Genomic DNA, 24,840 nt, shown 5'->3' on the forward strand with positions numbered 1-24,840 from the left:
AGTTGGACATTCCCTGAGGTCTCCCGAACTGCAAGAGGGCTCATTCTGGGCTGAGGGGGACATGAATTTCATGCACCAGGCCTCTAGTATGGGTTATAATTTAGAAAAGAATATATAGGGTATTTTTTAAATGCTGCGGGGGTTTTGTTTCCTGATTGTTACTTTAGTTTTCCTTAAATACTGAATAACTGAACCTTATTAAACTATTCATAGAATAAATATTTTATAAACAACATGTTTTCAAACTTCAATAACAACAAACACATGCTTAAGACACAATTCCCTTACCAAAAATTTTAGCCATATACATTTGCAACAACAAAAATGACAGAAAATGATTGCAACATTATGATCCCAGATAGTAAATAGATTTCATCGTTTTTCTTAGCAGAACACAGTGCATGTAGTCATTTTAGTTCATTTGAGCCAAAGCTACAGTAGTCCTTCCCTTGTCTGTAGTTTCTCTTTTCGCAGTTTCAGTGACCCATAGTCAGCTGTGGGAGGGAGGGAGATGGGGGGAAGGTGACTAAAAAAACAGGTAAAAATGGCTGGGTCTCCAGCATAGCAGCAGAGCTGGCTACACACCTGAGGGGCTTTGGGAGCTCTTTTCCTGAAGAAGCTCTTGGCAGAGACTCAGACAGTGACTGAACTGTGTAGCTGTGGAAGAGGGGCCAGTCGTCCCCACCTCTGACACACACCTCGTGCCCTTCTCGCCACCTGTTGAATCACTTGGCCTTCCCTTCCCCTCCTGGGGTCCTGGCTGCTCAGTTATGTCCCATGGGAGGATTGGATGCTCCAGGTGGAGCTGGGACTTTTGGAGCAGGGCTCTTAAAGAGATTTCTGTCCAGGAACCAGACGGGTGGGCGGAAAGAAGGGAGAGTTTCACAAAGCTGGGACAGCAGAAGTATGTCTCTTTAGGCGGCTGTTGTCTCGAACCTGGACAAAATGCTTGACCCCCCCTGCTGCAGGCTCCACGGGCAATACTCCCAATGGGAGACTCTTCCGAAATATCCTCCCAAGCCGCGGTGGCTCTGCCCAGCAGAGCTTCCTCTTGCACAGGGGAAAGCTGACTGAACCTGTGGTTCCCTCTTCCTAGGGGAGCAAGAGTTGGAGACTGGCAGACTGAGTGGTATGGCTCTGGAGTAGGGGACATTTTCCCTTCACTGAGTGCCAGACCACAGCACCAAATAGGGGATCCACTAGCCCTGTCCTCCTTACACTGATCAGCAACTACAGAGCTCCCAAACTGTGGAAGGGTCTGTGGGTGGCGGCCTACCTGGGCCCACACTACAGTCTTTCTTTGGAAGGCTCTGGAGGAACACCAGGCACCCGCAGTGAGGAGACAAAGTAGTGACAAATGGAGGAAGACATCAGGGAGCCTCAGACCTTTTACAGATCTGCCCCCAGCTCTACACAGAACGGCCCCTCCCATGCACGCCCAGGCCTAACAGACACAGCCACAAACAGTGAATAGCGTGGTAGCTCCAGACAGGTAGATTAATACTGGTTACAACAAACATGTTTGTTCTTTTTTAATTTTTAAAAATATATTTTTATTGATTTCAGAAAGGAAGGGTGAGGGAGAGAGAGAGATAGAAACATCAATGATGAGAAAGAATCATTGATCGGCTGCTTACAGCACCCCCGCCGCCACACTGGGGATCCAGCCGCAACCCCTACATATACCCTAACCAGGAATCGAACCTCGACCTACTGGGTCATAGGTGGACGCTCCAACCAACTGAGCCATACAGCCAGGGATAAGGTTATTATTGATAGATACTTATTTATTGCCATCTTATTCCTTATACCTATGTTCCTCTCTTTTTCTATTTCTTCTGCATTTGAAAGAAGGCCCTTTACCATTTCTTAAAACAAAAGGTTGCAGGTTCGATTCCCAGTCAGTCAGGGCACATACGGAAGGCAACCAATTAAAAAGAATATATGCACACCCATGTTCACAGCAGCATTATTTACAATAGCTAAGATCTGGAAACAGCTCAAGTGCCCACAAGTAGATGAGTGGATAAAAAAAATGTGGCCCAGCTGGTGTGGCTCAGGTGGTTGAGCATGCTCCCAATCACCGAGGGGTTACCAGTTCGATTTCTGGTCAAGTCACATTCCTGGGTTGCAGGCTTAATCCCCAGTGGGGAGTGTGCAAGAGGCAGCTGATCATCGATATTTCTATATCTCCCTTTCCCTTCTTCTCTCTCTAAAATCAATAAAAACATTTTTTAAAATGGTGGTGTATTTATACAGTGGAATACTACTTAGCCATAAAAAAGAAGTAAATTTTACCTTTTGCGACAGCATGGAAGGACCTGGAGATTATTGTGCTAAGTGAAATAAGCCAGTCAGAGAAAGACAAATACCATATCATTACATGTGGAATCAAAATAAAGTGATGAACAAAATAGAAACAAAGGCACAGATACATGAAATAGATTGACAGCTGTCAGCAGGGACGGAGTTTTGGAGGTTGACGCAGACAACACTATGATGAAGGCCAGAGGAAAAAGGGGCTGGGGGTAGGCAGATGTGGGCAAAGGGGAGAAAACTGGGGATGGAAAGAGATTGCTCTGGGCAAGGGGCACACAATTTTGTTGAGTTGTATACTTGAAACCTGTTTGGTTTTGTGAACAATTGTCACCCCAGAAATTAAATTAAAAAATAAACTCTATTTTCCCCCCTTAATAAACCAGAAAATGTAGGATGAAACCAAAACAAATTAAGTAGAAAAAAAGGAACACAGAAAAATAAGAACGGAAAGCAATGAAACAGAAAATAGAAAAAAAAATCAGTGAAATTAAAAGTTGGTTATATGAATAGATCAGCAACCTGACAACCTTCAGAGAGAGAGAGAGAGGGAGAGAGAGAAGGAGAGACACTCATCTGTGCATTCATTGGTTGATTCCTCTATGTGCCTGGACTGAGGATTGAACCCACAACCTTGGCATATCGGGACAAGCAGCTGTCAGCAGGGACGGAGTTTTGGAGGTTGACGCAGACAACACTATGATGAAGGCCAGAGGAAAAAGGGGCTGGGGGTAGGCAGATGTGGGCAAAGGGGAGAAAACTGGGGATGGAAAGAGATTGCTCTGGGCAAGGGGCACACAATTTTGTTGAGTTGTATACTTGAAACCTGTTTGGTTTTGTGAACAATTGTCACCCCAGAAATTAAATTTAAAAATAAACTCTATTTTCCCCCCTTAATAAACCAGAAAATGTAGGATGAAACCAAAACAAATTAAGTAGAAAAAAAGGAACACAGAAAAATAAGAACGGAAAGCAATGAAACAGAAAATAGAAAAAAAAATCAGTGAAATTAAAAGTTGGTTATATGAATAGATCAGCAACCTGACAACCTTCAGAGAGAGAGAGAGAGGGAGAGAGAGAAGGAGAGAACCCACATGTTGCCAAAATCAAAAATAAATGAAGAAATATTACTTTTACTCTATAAAAATTACAAAGAATTTAGAAGCAATATTATGAACAACTCTACATGTTCCAATAAGTTAAACAAATTAAATGAATGGACAACTCTAAACTTAAATTGGCATTATTATTGGGGAGGTTTTGTTAAAGGGTGCAAACTTGTAACTCAAGATGAATATGTTCTGATCTAATGCACAGCATAGCTAATAAGCCAAGAGCACTGTATTATATATGCCAAAGATGCTAAGGGGCTAGATCAGCCGTGGGCAAACTATGGCCCGCAGGCCCGATCCGGCCCATTTGAAATGAATAAAACTAAAAAAAAAAAAAAGACCATACCCTTTTATGTAATGATGTTTACTTTGAATTTATATTAGTTCACACAAACACTCCATCCATGCTTTTGTTCTGGCCCTCCGGTCCAGTTTAAGAACCCATTATGGCCCTCGAGTCAAAAAGTTTGCCCACCCCTTGGCTAGATCTTAAATGTTCTCAGCACGAAAAAGAAATAGTAAACGTGTGACTAGATAGAAGTGTTAGCTAGCACTACAGTGGTGATCACACTGCAATATACGAATGTATCAAATCAATGTTTTATAACTTAAACTTACACAATGTTAAATGTCAATTGTAACACAATAAAAAATAAATTTCCTTTAATGAGAACATATTACCTTGTTAAGATTTTAAAAACACATTTTTAAGATCTTAAGACAATATAAATTATATCATTTATTTTCAAAAGGTGATGAACCAACGTATGATAGCATGTCAGATCTGCCATTTTCTTTTCCAGAGGAGAGCGCCAATGCAGCCCCCACTATCACAAACATGCCGTTGAATTTCCCACGTTTGGGGAAATCACAGGGGTCAGCACATTCGAAGTGCAACCAATAAGCCTCGCCCTGGGGAAACCATCTTCATGATCATGGTATCTCCCTGCCAGGTGAGTATGCCATTTTGGTTTTTGTTTTTAAAGTAAGTGTGTGTGTGTGTGTGGGGGGAGGGGGGGGGGGTAGAAAATGAAAAACTGATTAACAGGAAATAAATAAAAGACAGTTCCTTTTCCAGTCTTTAAATGTCTCATAATCTACAGCTAAACAAGTGAAGGAGCAGGCTGGACGTGAACCACTTTGAAGCAAGTAACTTCTGTTCAACGCAATTCTATTAACTACATTTAGGCAATTCAACAGCTTAATTTCATTTGTAACATATATATGATGGTTTTCAAGAGAACTATTTTAAAAACAACATCAAGGAGAAATCTGAAGCTCTTTTCTGAGCTCCCTCTTTCCCCTAAGGAATCCTATTTACATATGGTTTAAGGATTAAAGTCAAAGACACTCAGTAAAACTGGAAAGAAACTATTACCATAGTGTGTGTACCATGATCCTTCAGAACAAGTGGAAAATATAATTATCAAGCTATGATATTTTTAAGAATTTGAAATGGAACAACACATATAAACTACTAAAGTAAACCACAATTACACGAAAAAACAGCCCTCATGTTTTTCATAGGTGTTCAACAATTTTCACATCAGTTTCTATTAAAACTTACTAAATCCAATCATAGCAACGTTTTAATTTATTTTTCATGGATGCTCAACGATTTTCACATCAGTTTCTATTAAAATTCACGAAATCCAACAACAGCAAAGTTTTAATTTATAAATGATCTCAATATTCCATTTGTCAAAATATTTTATTAAAGTCACAGGCAAATCTTTCAAAGAAGAAAAAACAAACCTCTGCTAGGCACAGTGTAGAAACCCATCTGCTCAGAGGTGTGAGCTGGATGTAGCAAATTACATCTGCAAGCCTTACTGCAAGTGCTCCCTAATGAAATCCAAGATGTTGATTTTGACCCAAACACTCTACACAGATTGAATCTAGCTATATTAGAGTATATTAGAGATAATCTCTCCCTTCCCATGGCAATTGAAATCAGATGACACATTTCAACATAGTTCCTTGTTTTGAACTTTAGAAGTCCAAGTCTCAAATCTATGAGAATCCATCTTGTTTATCCTACAGACCACCTTTGCAATGGTAGGTAATTTTTTTCAAATCATAATGACTAGGAATTCTTTTCCGTTGCTCATGAAGCTGAAGACAAGTTAGAAGCTGACCTTTTCTTTTTTTTTTTTTCTCTCCTATAGTAACCAAAAGAGTTAGCTAAATATGCTATTTACTGAACAGCAAACTCTACAATTATTTAGTGGGCTCTTATTTTGGAACATGGTTGTGATAGATTTTAGGAATAGAACAGTGAACAAAACAGGTATATTGCCTACCCTTTTCATCTTATTAGGGGACATAGAAGGTGAACAAAAATTATTCAGATAGGAGTAGTAAAAGTTAAGCGTCAGGTACAATGAGAGCAGAGAAGAGAGGGACTTGACTAGTGAAATACCCTGAAACCTGAAGATGAGAAGAGGAAGGAAGCCGGAGAAGAGATCAATGAGGACGGCACATTCCTAGCACATAATAATGCCTGTGATAGGACAGAGCTGTGCTGTTGGAAGAACACAGAAAAGGCTACAGAGGGTGTAGGAGGGCAACTGGTAGCAGCGGGAGAGAGAAAAAGTAAGGGTGGGCAGGGCCAACTGATACAGGATCTTGTGGGTCATGTTAAGGATTTTAAATTTACCCAAAGATTGATAGAAAGCCATGGAAGAGATTTCAGGCTGAAATAACTAAAATAGACAAAAAAGAGAGAGGAATTTGAATTTCCGTTCCTTAGGAGATAAAAGAGAAAGAAGGGTCAGGAAGAGAAACCTCTTATGGCAAACCTGCTAAGAATTCTAAAGGACAAAAGTGTCTATAATCCATGGACACAGACAATAGTGTGGTGAAGGCCTGGGACGGGAGGCGGGATGGACTAGAAGGTTCATTGGGGGGAACAGCAACGTCTGTAATACTTTCAACAATAAAGATAAAGAGAGAGAGAGAGAGACTAATAGAGACTTAAAAATTGTTTGATAGGGGTGTACCAATACCACTTATGCCTTTAGTATGAAATTTTCAGTAAACTCTATTCTATGCTTCATGTGAGTGAATATTATAAGGGAATTGAAAGAGGTGAAGGATTTTATTTCTACTTCAGAGACAGGGTTCCACACCCAGTTTCAGGAACACAGTAGTTGAAGAGACCAGGAAAGAATAATGTGTCTGGACAGCAGTAAACATGGAATTTGGAAATCATATTTAGATATTAAAAACTACAATGGGCCTGGCTGGCATGGCTCAGTGGTTGAGCATGGGCCTATGAACCAGGAGGTCACGGTTCAATTCCTAGTCAGGGCACATGCCTGGGTTGTCAGCTCGATCCCCAGTAGGGGGTGTGCAGGAGGCACCTAATCAATGATTCTCTCTCATCATTGCTGTTTCTCTTTCTCCCTCTCCCTTCCTCTTTGAAATCAGTAAAAAAAATATATTTTTTTTAAACTACAATGGCTTTTACTGAGCACTTGTCATGTGACAGATACTTTTTAAAGTGTTCATACATTATCTGATTTAATCCTAACAATCTTTTTTAAAAGATACTAAATTTATTTATTACATATTCCTTTCAATAGTCTTTAAAATATGAGAGAGCAGGCACCATATATATCTGGTTCAAATGTGTACTCTCTGTGTCTGCCATAAGGTAGACAATAAATATTGGATAAATAAGTGGGCCAGATATGGAGGCAGATGGGAAAATGAGGAAGCAGAACAAGGCTAGAGGAGTGAGCAATACAGCAAACAGAGATGGTTGATGAACCATCTCTAGCCATCCTAGGTTTTAGGAATATAAAACAAATAGTTTTCTTCAAAAAGCTGGGCCAAGTAACTTTCTCATCAATAAGGATGAACATTGTGTCAAGGCTTACTGAAGACAAATTTATGTCTCTTTTGGAATCCTCAGAATATAGAGAAAGCTTAAGACATAAATAAAATGATCCCATTTTACTTTTGTTCTGGTTGCATTATAATTATCATCTTAAACTGAAGAAGACAAAAATAAATGGAAAGATATTCTATGCATATGGATTAGAAGAATATTGTTAAAATGTCTATACTACCCAAAGCAATCTACATATTCAATGCAATTCCTATAAAAAATCTAATGGCATTTTTCACAGAAAGATAATTAGCAATCCTAAAATGTATATGGAGGTACAAAAGAACCCAAATACCCAAAGTGGATTTAAAGAACAAAATAAATGAACAAAACAGAACAGACACATAGATACAAACTTACCATATGAACCAACAATTCTTTTCCTAGGTACACATATCTAATAGAAATTAAAACATAGATCTACACAAAAACATGTACAAGAATGATCATAGCATCATTAATCATAATAGCCAAAAAGTGAAGACAACGTACATGTCAATCAACTGATGAAGGGATAGAGAAAATGTGGTAAATATATAAAATGGATTATAATTCAACCATAAAATGAAATGAATCAACCTTGAAAATATTATGTAAGTAAAAGTAGCCTGTCACAAAAGACAATACACTGCGTGATTTCATTCACATGAAATGTCTACAATGAGCAACTTTATAGCTACAGAAAGGTTAGTGGTTGCCAGGGGCTGAGGGAAGGAGGAATGAAGAATAACTGCCAATAGTGTAACAATTTGTTTCTGGAGAAATGAGACCAGACATTCTAAAATTTGATAGTGGTGATGGTTGCACAAAACTAAATATATTAAAAATCATCTACTAAATACAGCAAAAATTATCTAATCATATATATGTGTATATATGAAAGGGAATAATTTTTACAATATGCAAGTTATACCTTTAAAAGTTGTCATACACATATGAGGGAGTTTTAACAATAACAAAAAATCAAGGAACAAATCATTTTAACCTTACAAAAATTATTCCAGAGTTAAAACAAAAAACAAAAAAGAGGAAGCACTCCCCCACTAACTTTATGAGGTTGGCATATCCTTGATATAATATACAGTAGCTGTTGTGATAATAAAGAATTCCCTATAACCAAAAGCAAATGGCAAAGAATGGGTATGACATTTCAGTATGCTAGGGAAATGATCCTTGCATCAAGTCAAAGGTACAAAGGTCACACACACGCCAAAAAAAAAAAAAAAAAAAACACTTTAAAGAACTTCCTTCTGACTCTAAAATTCTATAACTATGATAATAGCATTCAAATTCAATAATCTTAAATATCAACCTCAATTTCTGGCATTGAAATCATGCTTAATTCTGACTAATCTGAGAAAACTAGATTTCAATAAAAATTTCAATACAAAGAAAAGGAGAGAGAAATTAACATCAAGTCACAGTCAGAGCTGCACAGAATTTGACTTTCAAAAACAGTACGTATGTATAGTAATCTTTATGATATCAGTATTCATACACTTACATCCTAATAATATGAACAAGGTGTTGACCTGTTTAGCACTGTCAAAAATTTAAACCTTGTTGTTAAAATATAGGTTCACATTATTTACTTTGAGATTTAAAACTTTTCCAGGTTCATATACTGTTTGAGATCAATATGTCAAAGTTCAAAAGGGTATGAATTTGCACTGAAAACACTGCAATATCACAAATCAAGTATTTATTAAAGAAAGAGCCATGGCTCCAACCATCACACAATTATCTCCTTTTCCTAAATAAATGAGAAATGGAGAAATACATTATGCTTGATACAAATAATATATTCATTTGATTATGTATATGCTATAACATAGACATTCACAAGTCATGGTTTAAATTAAATAAAGAGCAGGCTGATAGCTCTTGGGTAGGAGTGGGGAGCTGGGGGCATGGAGGGATTGGGCAATAAAGGAAAAAGAAAGAACTCATAGACAGTGACAACAATGTGGTGATTGTGGGGGGAAGGGGACTGGGTGGAGGTAAAAGAGGATATGGGGAGATAAATCATGATGGGAAAAATTAAATTAAATTAAATTTTTAAAAACAGATCAACCAAGTCAACAGTCTGATTTCAGCCTAATGCGGGGGTCCTCAAACTACGACCCGTGGGCCACATTGGGCCCAGCAAAAACATTTATCCGGCCTGCCGGGTGTTTTTGCCGCCGCTGTGTGAATTTGTTCATAGTTTTTTTTTAAACTATAGTCTGGCCCTCCAACGGTCTGAGGGACAGTGAACTGGCCCCCTGTTTAAAAAGTTTGAGGACCCCTGCCTAATGCATACATCTAAAACCATCTTTCTTCTCAAGTTAATTTTATCTCTTTAGCACTTTAATGATTACACCATATTGCATATGATCTTTTGTGCATAGAATCCATTTGTATCCATATATATAAGTATATGTATAGGATTGAAAGGTGTGGATGTCAATAAATAGCATCACTTAGTTATGTTCATTTACTTTGTAAATCTTTCTTTTTAGATCATTTTGTAGATCACTTAGTTTATTTTCATGTAGATCTTTCAGTGAGACTGCCTTACATGTGCACTAGCATATTTAAAAAAAATAAATAAATAAAAATATCACTATCTATATCTATACATATGAAAGCCTAAGCAGCCATCCAACCACCCGACTGGTACCTATGACGTGCACTGACTACCAGGGGGCAGATGCTCCAACAGATAGCTATGATGAGCACTGACCACCAGGGGGCAGACACTCAACGCAGGAACTGCAGAGCTGCAGTGACTTGGCAGCTATGGTTCTCCGGTGACACACCCAGAACCAGAGAGAAGGGAGCCCTGATTCCGGGGTGCGTCACCGAGAGCCACCCTCTCGCAATCTGGGACCCCTCGGGGGATGTCCGAGAGCCAGTTTCAACCCAATCCCCACTGGCCAGGCTGAGGGACCCCACTGGTGCATGAGTCCATGCACTGAACCTCTAGTAAAATGTTAACAACCATAAAAAGAATTTCTTTAAATGTACCTTCTTCAAGGATGGGTCTTGGGATGACAAATGGAATCTCCTGCAGAGGCTCCATATACTTGTGGCCAGCACTAATAATCTTTAGTTGAGGCAAGCAGAGCACAAGGGTTCCTGGCATGCTGGTTTGTCCGTGGTACCAACTTCTTACTGTTCCAGGGATGTCACCAGATACAATTGTACTTGGGGAAGGCAGGCTATCATTTGGAATGAACACACAACAAGACTGTACTTCAAGCTAGAAGAGAAAAGTAGAATTAAAATGTTTGGATCAGACTAAATATGGGAGTAAACAGACCCTCAAACATGGTATCTTTACCAGAAAAAAACAAAAGCAAATAAAAAAGAAAAAGTCCAATACTTAAAGGATTTGTTTTTTGCTATAAATTTGATCAAAAGTGCACAGTGACATGAGATGAAAACATATCTGCCTTTCCACAGTTCTTTCCAAGAAACATAACTGAGTTAGAAAATGTGCTGGCAAAAAAGGTGAGAAAATCCTCCTCCTTTTGCAGTTCATTAGATTTTGTTAACACCAGTTAAGTCCTTAGAACTGACTAGCATTTTATTGCTCCTACTTTCTCTGACTGCCAGTCAGAGAAAGACAAGGACCATATGATTTCACTCATATGTGGAATCTAATGAACAAAATAAACTGACAAACAAAATAGAAACAGGCTCATAGACAGGGAACAGACTGCCAGCTGTCAGAGGGGAGGGAGGATGCAGGAATGGGTAAAAAAGGTGACAGGACTAAGCAACAAAAACAAAAACAAAAACAAAATCTTCACAGACACAGGCAACAGTATGGTGATTGCCAGAGGGGAATTGTAGATCTGAAATCTATATAATTTAATTAATCAATGAATTTAATTAAAATAATTTATAAACACTTTTTTAAAAAGCCCACAAACTGTTATTTCTACATGAATTTGGTCCTTCCTTTTTTACTTTACAAATTAAAATATAAGAACAAATGTTTAAAATGTTCAGATTATATCTCTAAGCAAACAATAAAACAGAACACGTTTATAACACATACTTTTCTCTTTTTATATACATGCATACCAAGGCTCAATATATTAAATCACATTTATTAAATACATGGTTATGGAGAAAATTCAGAAGCCTTAAAAATCAGAGTGCCTTCCTTGCTATTACCATACTTCAAATTATTACCTACACTGCTTTCATGTGAAATTTTCATGCTTCCCTATACCCATTGTAGTTACTTAGGCTTGCAAGCCCAAATCAAAACCTGACTTCATCTCATCATGAGTTCTTAATTCAAATGCAAAGTAGGTTAAAGTCTACTAGTCACAATTGATTCTCACAAAGTAATACTCTGTACCTGGTTAGTAAATTCCCCAAACAGACTAACATACTTGAATCATTTTTAAAATGAAAAATATGACCAGTTAGTTTTTTATAAAGTACCTGGTATATAAAGGTATTATCAGAAAGTATAACAAAAATAAAATTTGTTTCCTTGATAAATGCTTAGATATTCTAGCAAATCACATTAGCAAAGACACTATATTTTCTGAATGACAACTAAGAATATAGTAAACATCACTTCTGATGGAGCTAATCTATTCCTAGTGACAGCATAACAATATGTAACAGGTGGAATTCCTTGATACAATAAAGAATTTGCCAGTCTTATAAATAAACTTAACTCATCTTTGCTTCAACAGTCTTTACATGGGCAAACTGATGAATTCAGTGAAGAAAAAAATATAAGTAAAATTTCCCCCAAAAAAATACATTGGTTCATGGAGTATAAGCTCATTTTTTTAGTTCTGGAATTTTACCTTGCAGTTTAGATCATTTAAGTGTATATATGTTAAGTATTTAATTGACTTAAGATTACAACATATTTTTCTGAAATAAAGTGTATATTATCTCAGATGCATTACATTTAAGTTTTTAAATATTTAACATAAGTCATTATTGATGTTTAATTGCTCAAGTTAAAATGGCACATTGAGAGCATATTCTCCTATATAAATTGCGGTTATAAGGTCAAATTATGAAGAATCAGCATTTAACACTTCATGTAGGTATTAATGCTATGCTCAAAATTGCTTTTAATAATGTGAGACATTTATGTTAATATGCCACAATATACAAATATATACATGTAAGTCCTGAGAAACAAATCTAAATTGTGCCTAAGTTTCCAAAATCAATATATTCTAAAATTCCACTAATTCAGAAATAAATTATTTCATCAAACCTAACCTCAACAACGCATACAGAACCAAGCGTATTAGCATAAGATACATAACAACTCAAAAAAAATAAACTTTCTAAAATGTGTGTTTGGGGGATTTCTTTAATGATAAGAACCAAAACATATACATAAATCCAAATTGCTCAAACTTCTAATGCTATATCTGCTATATATAGTAAAGCTATCACATAAATCTTTTTACACTTTTAAAATAACTGTTAAACTGTATGTCTAAAATTGTGGTTTTAATGTAAAATGTTGAATGATTTGTGTAAGTGAACAGAAATCTGCAGCAGTAAATTTTGCATTAATGTAAGGATCTGACAATCCAAGGGAAAGAAAATGAAGTAATCTGCCAGTAAGAAGTCCTCAAACCGGGGGTCAGATCATGTTCATGGAAACCATCTGGTTGGGACCCTCTGAGCCACACCAAACACAAATGATCTTTTAAAAAAATATCCTATTCATTAATGCATCACAGCTGCACTGAGTGTTACTTCATTTTTCCATGGCAACATCCTTTCTGTTTCAAGGATCTTATTTCAGTTTTGGTAGCAACGTGTTCTTTCCCCAATATTGAACACATTCATGTGTTAAAGTGAAGGGATTATTACAAATTCTTGAAGTAGAACCACCTCTATTTTGATTCCTATTAGGCCAAGGGCTACATATCTAAGTATTATATCCCGAGGATAAACCAATAAAGTAGAAATTACTCGGTATTCTTATTTTAATAAATAAAACAACTGCACTTTTTTTCGGAAGTTCTAAGTTTACATGGTCCATGCTATTGTGTACCACCATATGTAAGGTTTGGTAAACTTAGATTTTTCTAATTTGTGTGTTCCATACTGTGATACAACTCAGGTAAAAAGAAGAGGCTAAGGTAGGTTCCATTTACATATTAATCTGAATATTTTATTTAGCCCATTGGCTATGTAGAGGACACTTTACATATAAATGCTCTAAATGTTATTACATATCATCTGCTCTTTTAAATAATGGTCCTGTTTCTTATCCCCAAATAACATGTTTCTCCTTCTTTAAAACTTAAAACTTTAGTGATAATTATATTTTACAAAAGTTCTAACAGAATGAAACGTTTTCTGTATGAACTTATTTCATTCTTCAGGAAACAGTTTTTAAAAACACAAAAATAAGGAAACATTTCAGGGTGTGATTTCACTCACATTTTCTTTTTTTATTCAGAATTTTTTAATATTTACCATGAACTGATTTGGAAAGTTGAGAACACAGAGACAAAAGACATAGTTCCAGCACTTAAAAAAAATTGAAATAATAGGATTTTTAAATACTTATAGCCTTGGAATTTTCACCAGAACACAAGCTCTATAATTCTAAACATGGCCTATTTGTTCACTCTACAGTGTTAGTACATACTATAATGCCTAGCATATACCAGACATTAAACAAATGAATACAATTATTTTTGTTAGCATCAGATACAGATGTTAATTAAAATAACTGTTTGATGATGTTCATCATTTCATTCCACAGAGACAACCTGGTAGGGCAATTTATTTTATTAACCTTCCCCGGAGGATATGTTTTTATTGATTTTTAGAGAGAGAGGAAGTAAGAAAGAGAGAGAGAGAGAGAGAGAGAGAGAGACAGACAGACAGACAGACAGACAGAGACAGAGAAATATCAACTGGTTGCTTCATGTACGCATCTCGACCAGGAATGAACCCGCAACCTAGGTACGTGCAATGACTAAAAATCGAACTCACAACCTTTTGGTCTATTAGACAACATTCCAACCAACTGAGCCACTGGGCCAGGGTAATTTTTAGGGCAATTTAAAAAATTGACTTATCAACAGATGGGTTCAACTCCACCCTGGGACCTTTGACAAGTTATTTAACTTGTCCAGGACTTCAGTCTTCTCATGTGTAAGTGGAGTGAAATCAGCATTGACATAAAGATGTAACATAATAAGTTCCACCTAAATGTTTGCTCAGGAAATAAAGTCAATAAACATATACTAAATATCTACTACAAGCCAGATCCATAAAATATATTAGCCTCAGGGACTTAAAGATGTTCACAGTCCTTTTGTTTTAAAATGCTGTTGCTTGTGAATGAACTATGTACACAGAGTTGACCCAAACATTCCATTTGTACTACAACAAATATGCAAATATTACCCAAATCATAGTTTTGCTATTCTATAAATCCTCACTACACTATGAAAATACTCTGGGTGTGTTATATGTAGTAGAAATCTAAATGTACTCTTTTAGGGCAGTAAGTTAAAAACCTCAAAAGTGAGCCCTGGTTTCTTCTTTTCCAGAGTGAGTGTTATGAATCTCCATACTCTGCCTATATTTGTCAGGGAATGACATAAAGAGACTCGTAGATTTGTATTCCAGACTTCCTCCTGCTAATAAATTGTCATGCAATTGTTGTTACTTTCTCAATGTGCATAAATAAAAATAAGGTCCTGTGTGCAAAGTTTTAAGCCTTATAAGTAAAAAGTTAACTTTTAGAATTAAGATTATTAACCACTGATTGGTCCAGTGGTTTTCAACCTTCCTAATGCCACGACCCTTTAATACAGTTCCTCATGTTGTGGTGACCCCCAACCATAAAATTATTTTTGTTGCTACTTCGTAACTGTAATTTTGCTACTGTTATGAATTGTAATGTAAATATCTGATATGCAGGATGTATTTTCATTGTTCACGACCCACAGGTTGAGAACTGCTGGGACTCTAATCTGAAATGCCTGATCTTATTTAATCCTGGAGATAAGCCAGGAAGTCCAATGGACATGAGAATATCAAGTGCATCATGCAGTATGATTACAGCATCACGGGTCATAGTCTATATGTAATTCCTGGGAGAAAAAATTCAACTGGTCTACCTTAACTGATTATGTGGTACCTGAAATACTTAGATACTTGAAGAAAAATCATACAAACTGTGGGAAGTTGTTCCCTGAAGGAATAACAGAGCATTACTAGCAAAAAAAAGGGGAGGGGGGCAATGATGCTTAGTATAGAAAATAAAGAGTCCATTACACTATACTATACACTCAGAAGACTTCAGAATGTACAGAAAACACACCCAGGAAATGACATGGGACAGCAACATTATCTTCAATGTAAAATAGGGGAAAACTGAGCTGATCTTGGCAAACACCAAAGCAATGTTCTCCTTTATTAGTGAATTCCAGGCCAGAGAATTTTATTTTGTCAACTGCATGTCACTACCAATTATGTGCTTTTGAACAAAAAGGTAGTGTTTGAAGTATAAAACACAGGATCTTTGCCTCAGCAGATAAAGAAAAACTGTAAAGAACAATTGAGTTTATGTTAATCTATTGTGGAAAGGCCCTAAAACCAAGTTCGTATTTTTTACGAAATTGTTCAAAAATCCATGCAGTTCTATAAAACCCACTACAATGAAGTGTGAAAGTTCCATTTCCAACTGAAAAACAAATATTGTTTATATCTTTATGCAATTTAAGTCTTTCTATCATAAATAAAAAAGAACATGGGCTTAGAAAACATCAACTTTGGCTTCAAAATCAACTTCCCAGAAACTCTGACTCCAAACACATTTACTTGTTCAAACTTCTACTAAAAGCATAATCCTTTGATGGCTTTAAGTTATGATATCCTGTTTGACCTGATGACAACTTCAGGGCTTTCTGTTTTATATTTGGGTTCATAAAACATTTTGGAAAATGGAAACTACTCTAAAAGAAACACCTCAAAATTTCAGGGCCCATTTTTAATCATTTAATCAAGTTTTTATCTTCTAACTTTTCCACAATAAACTCATATCTGGAAATGTCTAAATACACAGCATGTATAATATAGGGCTGAGACTAGGGTGAGGCAATTAAAGTACCTAGATCTACTCAAGATAATCTATACAACGATATATCGTTTAGTACTCCTGTAATTATGTTTACTTATGCCCAATAAGCTGAGTCAAAAGAGAAACATAAGACTAAACTGTACACTTAAAAATGATAAATATCATGGTACGTGTATTTTACCAGTATTAAAATTTTTAAAAAGAAGAAAAAATGAGGAACATCAGTATCTCTACTTACAACTTATCCATAATGTCATATACTATTAACTTCACTGTTGGTGATAAACTAATAAGGTTACTACATCTTTATAAAATAAACAAAAAAAAACAAAGAATCCCACAAAAATGTTAGAATTGGAAATAATCAAAAATTATTTAATCTAACCATTTCATATTATAGATTAGCAAAGTAAAGCTCATAATTAACATCCAGAATTTGATACTGCTGACCACTGTCTGATAGAAATTCTACATACTTTTGGCTTTATTAACTCTCCCACCTTTCCTCCTACATTCTGATCACTCCCTTACATTCTGATCACTCCCTTACTTCAAGGACATGGTCTTTTCTACTGACTACTTTAAAATTGGTATTCCCTGGGCCCATTGCACTCTAAATTTTACATACTTTTTTGAATGACCCATCTACGTGGTTTTAACCATCCTATATAATAAAAGGTTAATATGCAAACAGACCGAAGGCAGAACAACAGAACAACTGAAAAACCGGTCACTATGACGTGCGCTGACCACCAGGAGGCCCACGCATAACATGGTGGGCATTGGCCGCAGCAGGGTGGTGGAGCAGGTGAGTGGGGGCACCAGACCAAGGTGGGGCGCTGGTTGCTGTCATCGGGCGAGCTTCTGGTGGTTACTGAAAATTCCCAGGGCCCCGATCGCTCCTGAGGGCTTTTCCACCTTCTCCTGCTCCTGAAGGGTGATGGGGCAGCACCGCCCACTCGCACCCGCTGCTGGCACCAGTCCCAATTGCTCTGCGCCATCAGCGGTTGTGATTGGAACAGCACCATCAGCGTGTGGGAGTGGCAACAGCAGGGGTGGGGCTGCCAGCAGACAGGGGACCGGCAGTCAGAGGACCAGGGCCCCGGTAGGAGGGGTTGGGCGGGGTTGCAGAGGATGGGACAAGACCCACCCCTGTGCCCACTGGAGCCTCAGGGCCCACAATTCCTTTCAAGGTACACGAATTCATGCACTGGGGCCCTAGTATGTAAAAATTGTATCTCTACCGTGAATCTCTTTTTTAGTCTGTAGATAGGAATATCCTACTGTCTAAGAGGTGGCTGGATATTTTACAGGCACTTCAAATGCAAGTGTAAATTCAATCTCCCTCTCTGACCTAAACACTGCCTAAAAAGCTTTTTCTATCATTAATGGCATCACTAGCCAAACCAGAATGTAGAATACCACTTAGCTTCCTTTCTCTCATCCTCCAAACCCATTAGTCACTTAGGCCTCCTGGGGATCACTGTGCAACTGGGCCTACTGTCCAGTGTTTTGAAATCATTATGTAACATCCTTTGTCCATATTTGGTTGTTTCAAGTAGCAAGATAAATCTTGTCCCTGCTACTTCACCTGGGCAGAGGAGGATGTTCTCCAGTATCTCGTACATTGTGGAAGGTTCATGCACCTACGGTGAGCTTACAAGCACCATAAAGATTTCTTACATCACCTGGAATCATAAATTTTAAGATTTTCCTAGAGCTGTCAAATAATCACGTAACATAATACTATCTTTTTTAAAATCTTTTATTACACAACTACACAAAATGATATCATTAAGGGTTGTCACACTAAATTAGTCATTTTTGGCTGTGTATAATGGACAAATGGAATAAGGTTACTTTTAATAAAACCACTTATATCATGAAGTAAATTTTAGGACCAAAGTAAACTTCAAACAGCTAAATATTCTTGATATTTATTATATTCTAGATAATGTAATAGTGTCATCTAGTTCTTCTACAAATCAGTAAACACTTACTCAATGGGACAGGATATAAATTCATCGCATTCCCATTTCTCCTTGGGCCCCTAAGAGTTTCTAAGGAATCTCTCTAAGAGAGGCTTCCAAAAGGTGCTTCCCATACAATGGCTCTTTGCTTTTTTCTTGCTAAACCAAGAGAACTAGTATGTTTCTTTCATCTACTCAGCATTTAGCTTGATACATAATAAAAATTAAATGCTGAATGTGAGAATAAATGAAAGAATAATAAATGAATTCCATAATCTATTGCTACCAAACTAACCATTTTTAAAAGTAAACAAATTTAGCTCTAGTCGGTTTGGCTCAGTGGATAGAGCATTGGCCTGGGGACTGAAGGGTCCTAGGTTCGATTCTAGTCAAGGGCACATGCCTGGGTTGTGGGCTCAATATCCAGGAGGGGGCGTGCAGGAGGCAGCCAATCAATGATTCTGTCATCACTGATGTTTCTCTCTCTCTCCCTCTCCCTTCCTCTTTGAAATCAATAAAAATATATTTTAAAAAAGTAAACAAGTTTATACTAGGGCATTAAAAGGTTAGTATGCTTATGATTATTAGGTACTTATATTTTAATGGAATTTTTAAAAGATATATCATTTATCAGAAAAGATACACACACACACACACACACACACACACAGGGTAAAGGAGGTCAAATAAATGGTGACAAAAGAAGGGATTGGGCGGGATTGCAGAGGATGGGACAAGACTTGCCCCTGTGCCCACCGCAGCCTCAGGGCCCACAGTTCCTTTCAAGGTGCACGAATTCATGCACTGGGGCCCTAGTATGTAAAAATTGGTGGTAAACACACAAGCAATATACAGATCATGTATCATAGAACTATATATTTGAAACGTATATAACTTTATTAACCAATGTTACCCCAATAAATTGAGTAAAAAGAAAAACTTAAAAAAAAAAAAGGAAAGGATATATGGATTTTCAGAAAGCCAGGAGGATATATTAAAGAGCAGTAGGACCTTAGAGAAATTCCTGAAATTATATTCCAACTTCATCATGAACTCCAGGGCTATCTCTGAGGAGACTACAGGCAATTTATTGTAAAAAGACACATAAGCTCCAAGAGACCTGCTATAGACCCACTATAATAGAATATATTTGTAAAATGAATGAATGTTATACAAGCTTATTTGGTATCGAAACACTTTCACTAGAATAAAGAAGGAAAATTAAGCAAAAAAAGAAAAGAGTTGTGTTACTTAGAAGAGAAAACTATAGATTAAAAAAAGTAAAAAGAAGGCAAATTTTATCTAGCAGGCTAGACATCAAAATTCAAGGGAGATATTATCCATGAAGGTATATTTTACGCTGAATAAGTCTCAGAAAATAAAAATATAGATTTCCTTCCACAGTTCTTAGTCAGAATTCAGTGAAACCCGAACACCACTAACTCCTGAAAACAACTGGCTTAAAGTGCTAAAGAAAAGCATGATGAACAAGGAAAAGCTCTTGAGTGAGATCTCATATTTAGATTATTCCTTTTTCTATAAAACAGTATTGTGTCAAACCATAATTCAGAACTTCTGTAATCAGATAAATTCACTATTATTTTCATAATTATTATAGTAGAGATATGGGCTTTTCGTAGTTATTCATCTTCTCAACTACTTACTGGTCATTATGGTATTTACCTTTACTGACTGCTAAATACACCCCAGGTTACTCTTTCTAAAAGACCACTAAAGTAGTATGTTACAAGATGATATGTAGTAGTCATCAGTAAGAAACACTTACTTTATTGGTGATTTAAACAGAAACAGAATATATTAAATCGGTGAAATTAGAAGAGTATATAAAGGCATTATCTAGAAACACAAGAAAGAGGACTTCTCAAGTGATTTTCTTGTGAACACAGACTAGCGTAAGCTGAGAATACAGATTGAGTTTGACCAAATGGAGGGAATATAACCGAAATAAAATTGCCCATATGCTATTCTCATTCCCATCAATAATGAGTCCCTCTGAGATTAAAGGTTTTATCATAATAAAAACTACATGTATTTAAGTGAATTAATATATATAGTAATCAGGAACGAAGACACAAATGGTCTAGTTAAGCTCTAACATGAACAGGGCATAGATAAGTGTTTATACAAGTACTAAGTGATAAATAATGAAAAAGATTATATATAAGGAGATAGTGTTTTATTATAAAGAGACTAACAATGAATATGAATGTTCAGCAACATCTTAAGAGTACTGTGTATCTTCTGCTTCTACAATCACATACAGCATAAAGGCTCTAAAAAAAAAGATGACTTTGATATCAATCTTTCATATTTTATTCAAAGAGAAAAATTTCTATACAAACCCTTAAACATGTGTAACTGTTGAGTTACTTTTACTTAATTCCTGTGAGAATCAATAAGCATTTAATTGTGCATTTTCATCACATAAAACATGACATATCTAATCAAATAAGTAATAGCTATATTTATCATCTTCATATTTAATTTGTGATTAGATAGGAAAAATATTTAGATAACCCTTTTATTTTAATTTAATTCCAACTAAGTTTTTATCTCAGTACTGAGATGAGAATGTGATCTGTACATTAGGCATTTAAATTCTTTCAAATAATGCTTAAGAGAAATAAAAATGTAGTGTGAATTTTTTAATTCAAGGTACATCTTAAAATTTTTCTATTTTTATAGCTTAAAAGAAATAAAGAAGTAAAATGAATTTTTTTAATTCAAGAAACATCTCAAAATTTGTATTTTTAGAAGTTTATCAGAAAGTTCATGTAATATGTGTTTCATACCATTTTGTTAACCCCTTCCCCAACAATTTTTTTGTTAAAAACGTTTCTTTTTCAGACTAATTTTTTTATTTTGGTTCTATATAGTATTTTTGATGCTGGTTATGAAAACAGTTTGTAACTCGTCTTCCTATAAACCATATTTTTTTACCATATTTTCTTAGTATACTCGTCGACGACTGAAAAAGAACATTTTGTGAAAACGAGTATACACGTTTCTGCCGGGGAAGGGGTTAATAACATGCAAAGTGCATCGATAGTCTTAATCTTAAATTAAGGAAATAAAATGGTTTCCATAAGTGTTACCAATGAAAAAAATTTACCCATAAAAAGGTGCTGAAAATTAAAAAGGCCATGTTAGTTAGCACAATATTTCTAAATTTTATTTTACCTGCAGTGTGAGCCTCTTTACAGCATTCCATACTGCTCCAATAAATTCTTTCATTCTTTCTTCAGGACTTCTACCACCTTCAGTTATACTCACCATGGCCTTCACAGGAACTGACAATGGTCTGGATTCTAAGGATAAGAACAGCTAGTTATTTTACAGAAATGTACCTGGTAATTAAAAAATATACAGAAAATGTTTTCAAGTTTCTTTCTTTCCTTGCTTAAAATTAAAACTACCTGGGATTATAATATAGCACAGATCGTTTTATCTTATAGAATTACTTATACTTGCAACTATTCAAGAGTAAGCAAAATGAAACTGTTAAAAGTCAGGAGGGTGTTGGTTACTCTTGTTGGGGATTGAAGACTAGAAGGTGGGTTTGTGGAGCAACAGGGGTTTTATTTATTGAATACTTGGATGTACTAACTTTGTAAAAATTAAGTTGTAACCAAAAAGTCTGTCCATTTCTCAATAAAAACTTTACTTGAAAAAAATTCAACTACATGGTACCGGATTCACACAAAATTGATGGGAAATGGGTCTTCCCATATGTGAATATTCCTGATAACAAAAGCTTACCTATAGAACATCTCAATTCTAAAAATTGACTTTGATGGTAACCAAAAGAAGTATGTGATTGCATAAAAGGCATATTTATATATTAAGAAAATGAAATGTGATATTCCATCCTCTGTTATTAAAAACTTTGTTCATGTAAAATATATTAGAGGTTTTCAACGGTTTTTATAATATAAAATTTCAGAAATTACTTAATAATTTAATAATTTCTAACATACCTGGAAGATTCATATATACTTAGTCATTTTATATAAATGCAAACATAATTTATATGTTTAATTGTAAGTAGCATAAAATAAACGTATAGTTTATATGTATAATTTTAAGTAGCATAAAATAAACCAATCAGATCATGCTTTACAAGACTTTTACTAAATTAAGTTTGATGATGCTAGAATGTTCTCCAAGGTAAGGGATACCATATCACCACTAGGAGAATGACAGTTGCTATGTAGACATCCCTCTTCTCCCAACCTGGCATCTATTTGCATTTATACTTAAATTTATAATACTTTAAAGCAAGGAGCACAGACCTTTTTTTCTCATACTTATAATTCCACAGTCTATATCTACCACATTATGCATATTAGAAATTTTAAAAATGTTTGTTTAAAAAAAGACTTTGGGAGACATCCGTGAGCAGAGTATTGTAGGCAGACAGAACAACAATGCAGAACTGCTAAATTAGGTGTGAGCTTAGGATGATCAAGAAACAGGAAAGAAGATGCAAGGGTGGCTAAAGCAGAGACGATGAGAGGCGTAGGAGACAAGGCTGGAGCTATCAATAGGAACCAATCATAAAGACCCCTTACAAAGGCCCTGGGAAGGAGGTTGGGTTTTACACTGAGGGAGCTGGGATATGATAGTGGATTCTACATACAATTATATTTTGAAAGAATTTCTCTGGCTGCTATGTAGAAAACAGACTATATGGATCAAACATTAAAACAGGAAAACAACTTGGGAGAGAGATGATAGCAGCAATAGAACTAGTAAGAAGTGGTGAAATTCTGTATCCATTTCAGCAATATAGCTAATCTTATGTAATAAAAGCCTAATATGCAAATGGACCAAACGGTGGAATGACTGGTGGAACGACCAGTCAACTATGACACACACTGACCACAAAAGGGCAGATGCTCAATGCAGGAGCTGCCCCCAGCTCCCAGACTCCAGGCCAGCCAAAGCGGGTGCCAGCAGGGGCCCCCTGATTGTCCTGCCAGTTGCCCTGCAGAGGGAGGCGGCAGTGGTGGGGAGCGGGACCGTAGAGTGAGGCTGACAAGCGGGCAGTGCCAGCGGAGGACCCCTGATCATCCTGCTGATCGCCCCACAGATCGGCCCTGATCACCGACCAGCCCTAGGGACCTTACCCGTGCACGAATTTCATGCACTGGGCCTCTAGTATTATAATAAATACCATGATATTTATTATCAGAGGATTTACTGATGGACAAGATGCATAATAAAAGAAAAAAACAAGCCAAGATGACTTCAAGGTTTTAAGTGTAAGCAATAGGAAGAATGAAACGGTAGGAGGAAAACTGAGAAAAAAAATAAACTTAAATCCTGTCAAGTTGAGATTTCCATTAGATACAGAAATGAGGATATCAAGGTGGCAAATGGATAAATAACTATAAAAAAATAAAATATATGAACAGATAATTCAAAGGAAAGTATAATTTGGCCAATAAACTTATTAAGAGATGCTCAACCTTGCTAACAAAGAAATAAAAATTAGGACAATAATCAGACATTCTTTTCAACTGTCATGTTGGCAAACATGGTAATGAGTGAATTTGTATGTTTACAAATTTGTCATTATTGAAGCGTCTTCTAAGAAGGTTTCACATACAGGAAATATAAAGAATCCCAACAAAGCGCCACTCTGTACATATCAGAATCTAAAAATGCATTTCTTACAAAATAATCCCATTTTGAAGAATCTATGCTACAAGATATTAAAATATATTTGAATGCATGCATACAAACAATTTATAAAGGATGTTCAATACCAGCAGCGTTATCTGAAAAAGGAAAGGAGTAAGAAGGGGAAGAGAAAATGCTAAGCAACTTATCTCCTCATGAAAACTAAATGCTTAAATTAACTTTGGGAAACCTGCAATAAAGATTATCATTCAATTATTTTAAATGAGGAATAACTAAAGGTATGACAGAAAACATATTCTGTTATCTTGTGAAGTGAAAAAATATATATGTGTAGCATAAACCAAGTATGTTTTTAAAACAGTGTGAGTTTGAGTACTGTCTACCACATAAACAGAAAAAGTTACAGAAGAGTAAAAAGTAAAGTTTTTACAGTGGTTAACTCCGAGAAGGGTAAAACAGAATTTATAAGGGCACTTAATACTGTACTCCTGATATTTCCAAATTAAATGTTTTATAACAATGAATTAAATGTTATAATTTTTAAAAATAAAACACATATTTATGACTCACTTCGACTTCATTGCTTTTCTTTTCTACACTAGTCATTATGAAAAGTAAATGGTTACCTAAACTTATTGTAGAACTCTACCAATTAAAATAACTAACCTAAAGGTAGACCAATTACACCAAAACTGACACATGGATGTTTATAGCACCTTTACTAATAATTGACAAAATTTGGAAGCTGCTAGGATGTTCTGCGGCAGGTGAATTGATAAACTCTTTATC

General features: G+C 36.0%; 1 protein-coding gene across 1 annotated transcript in view; it reads right to left on the reverse strand.

Annotated features, from left to right (window-relative positions):
- VPS13B (vacuolar protein sorting 13 homolog B (yeast)) overlaps positions 1-24,840 on the reverse strand; it is a 624,807-nt gene that overhangs the window by 357,881 nt on the left and 242,086 nt on the right. The window contains exons 21-22 of the mRNA XM_006760303.2: positions 21,586-21,713; positions 10,333-10,567 (exon numbers count right to left, since the gene is read on the reverse strand). Of these exons, the coding sequence (XP_006760366.1) occupies positions 10,333-10,567; positions 21,586-21,713 (363 nt within the window). The remainder of the gene's footprint in view (positions 1-10,332; positions 10,568-21,585; positions 21,714-24,840) is intronic.

Source organism: Myotis davidii, unplaced genomic scaffold (genome assembly GCF_000327345.1).
Source record: "Myotis davidii unplaced genomic scaffold, ASM32734v1 scaffold497, whole genome shotgun sequence".
Taxonomy (NCBI): Eukaryota; Metazoa; Chordata; class Mammalia; order Chiroptera; family Vespertilionidae; genus Myotis; species Myotis davidii.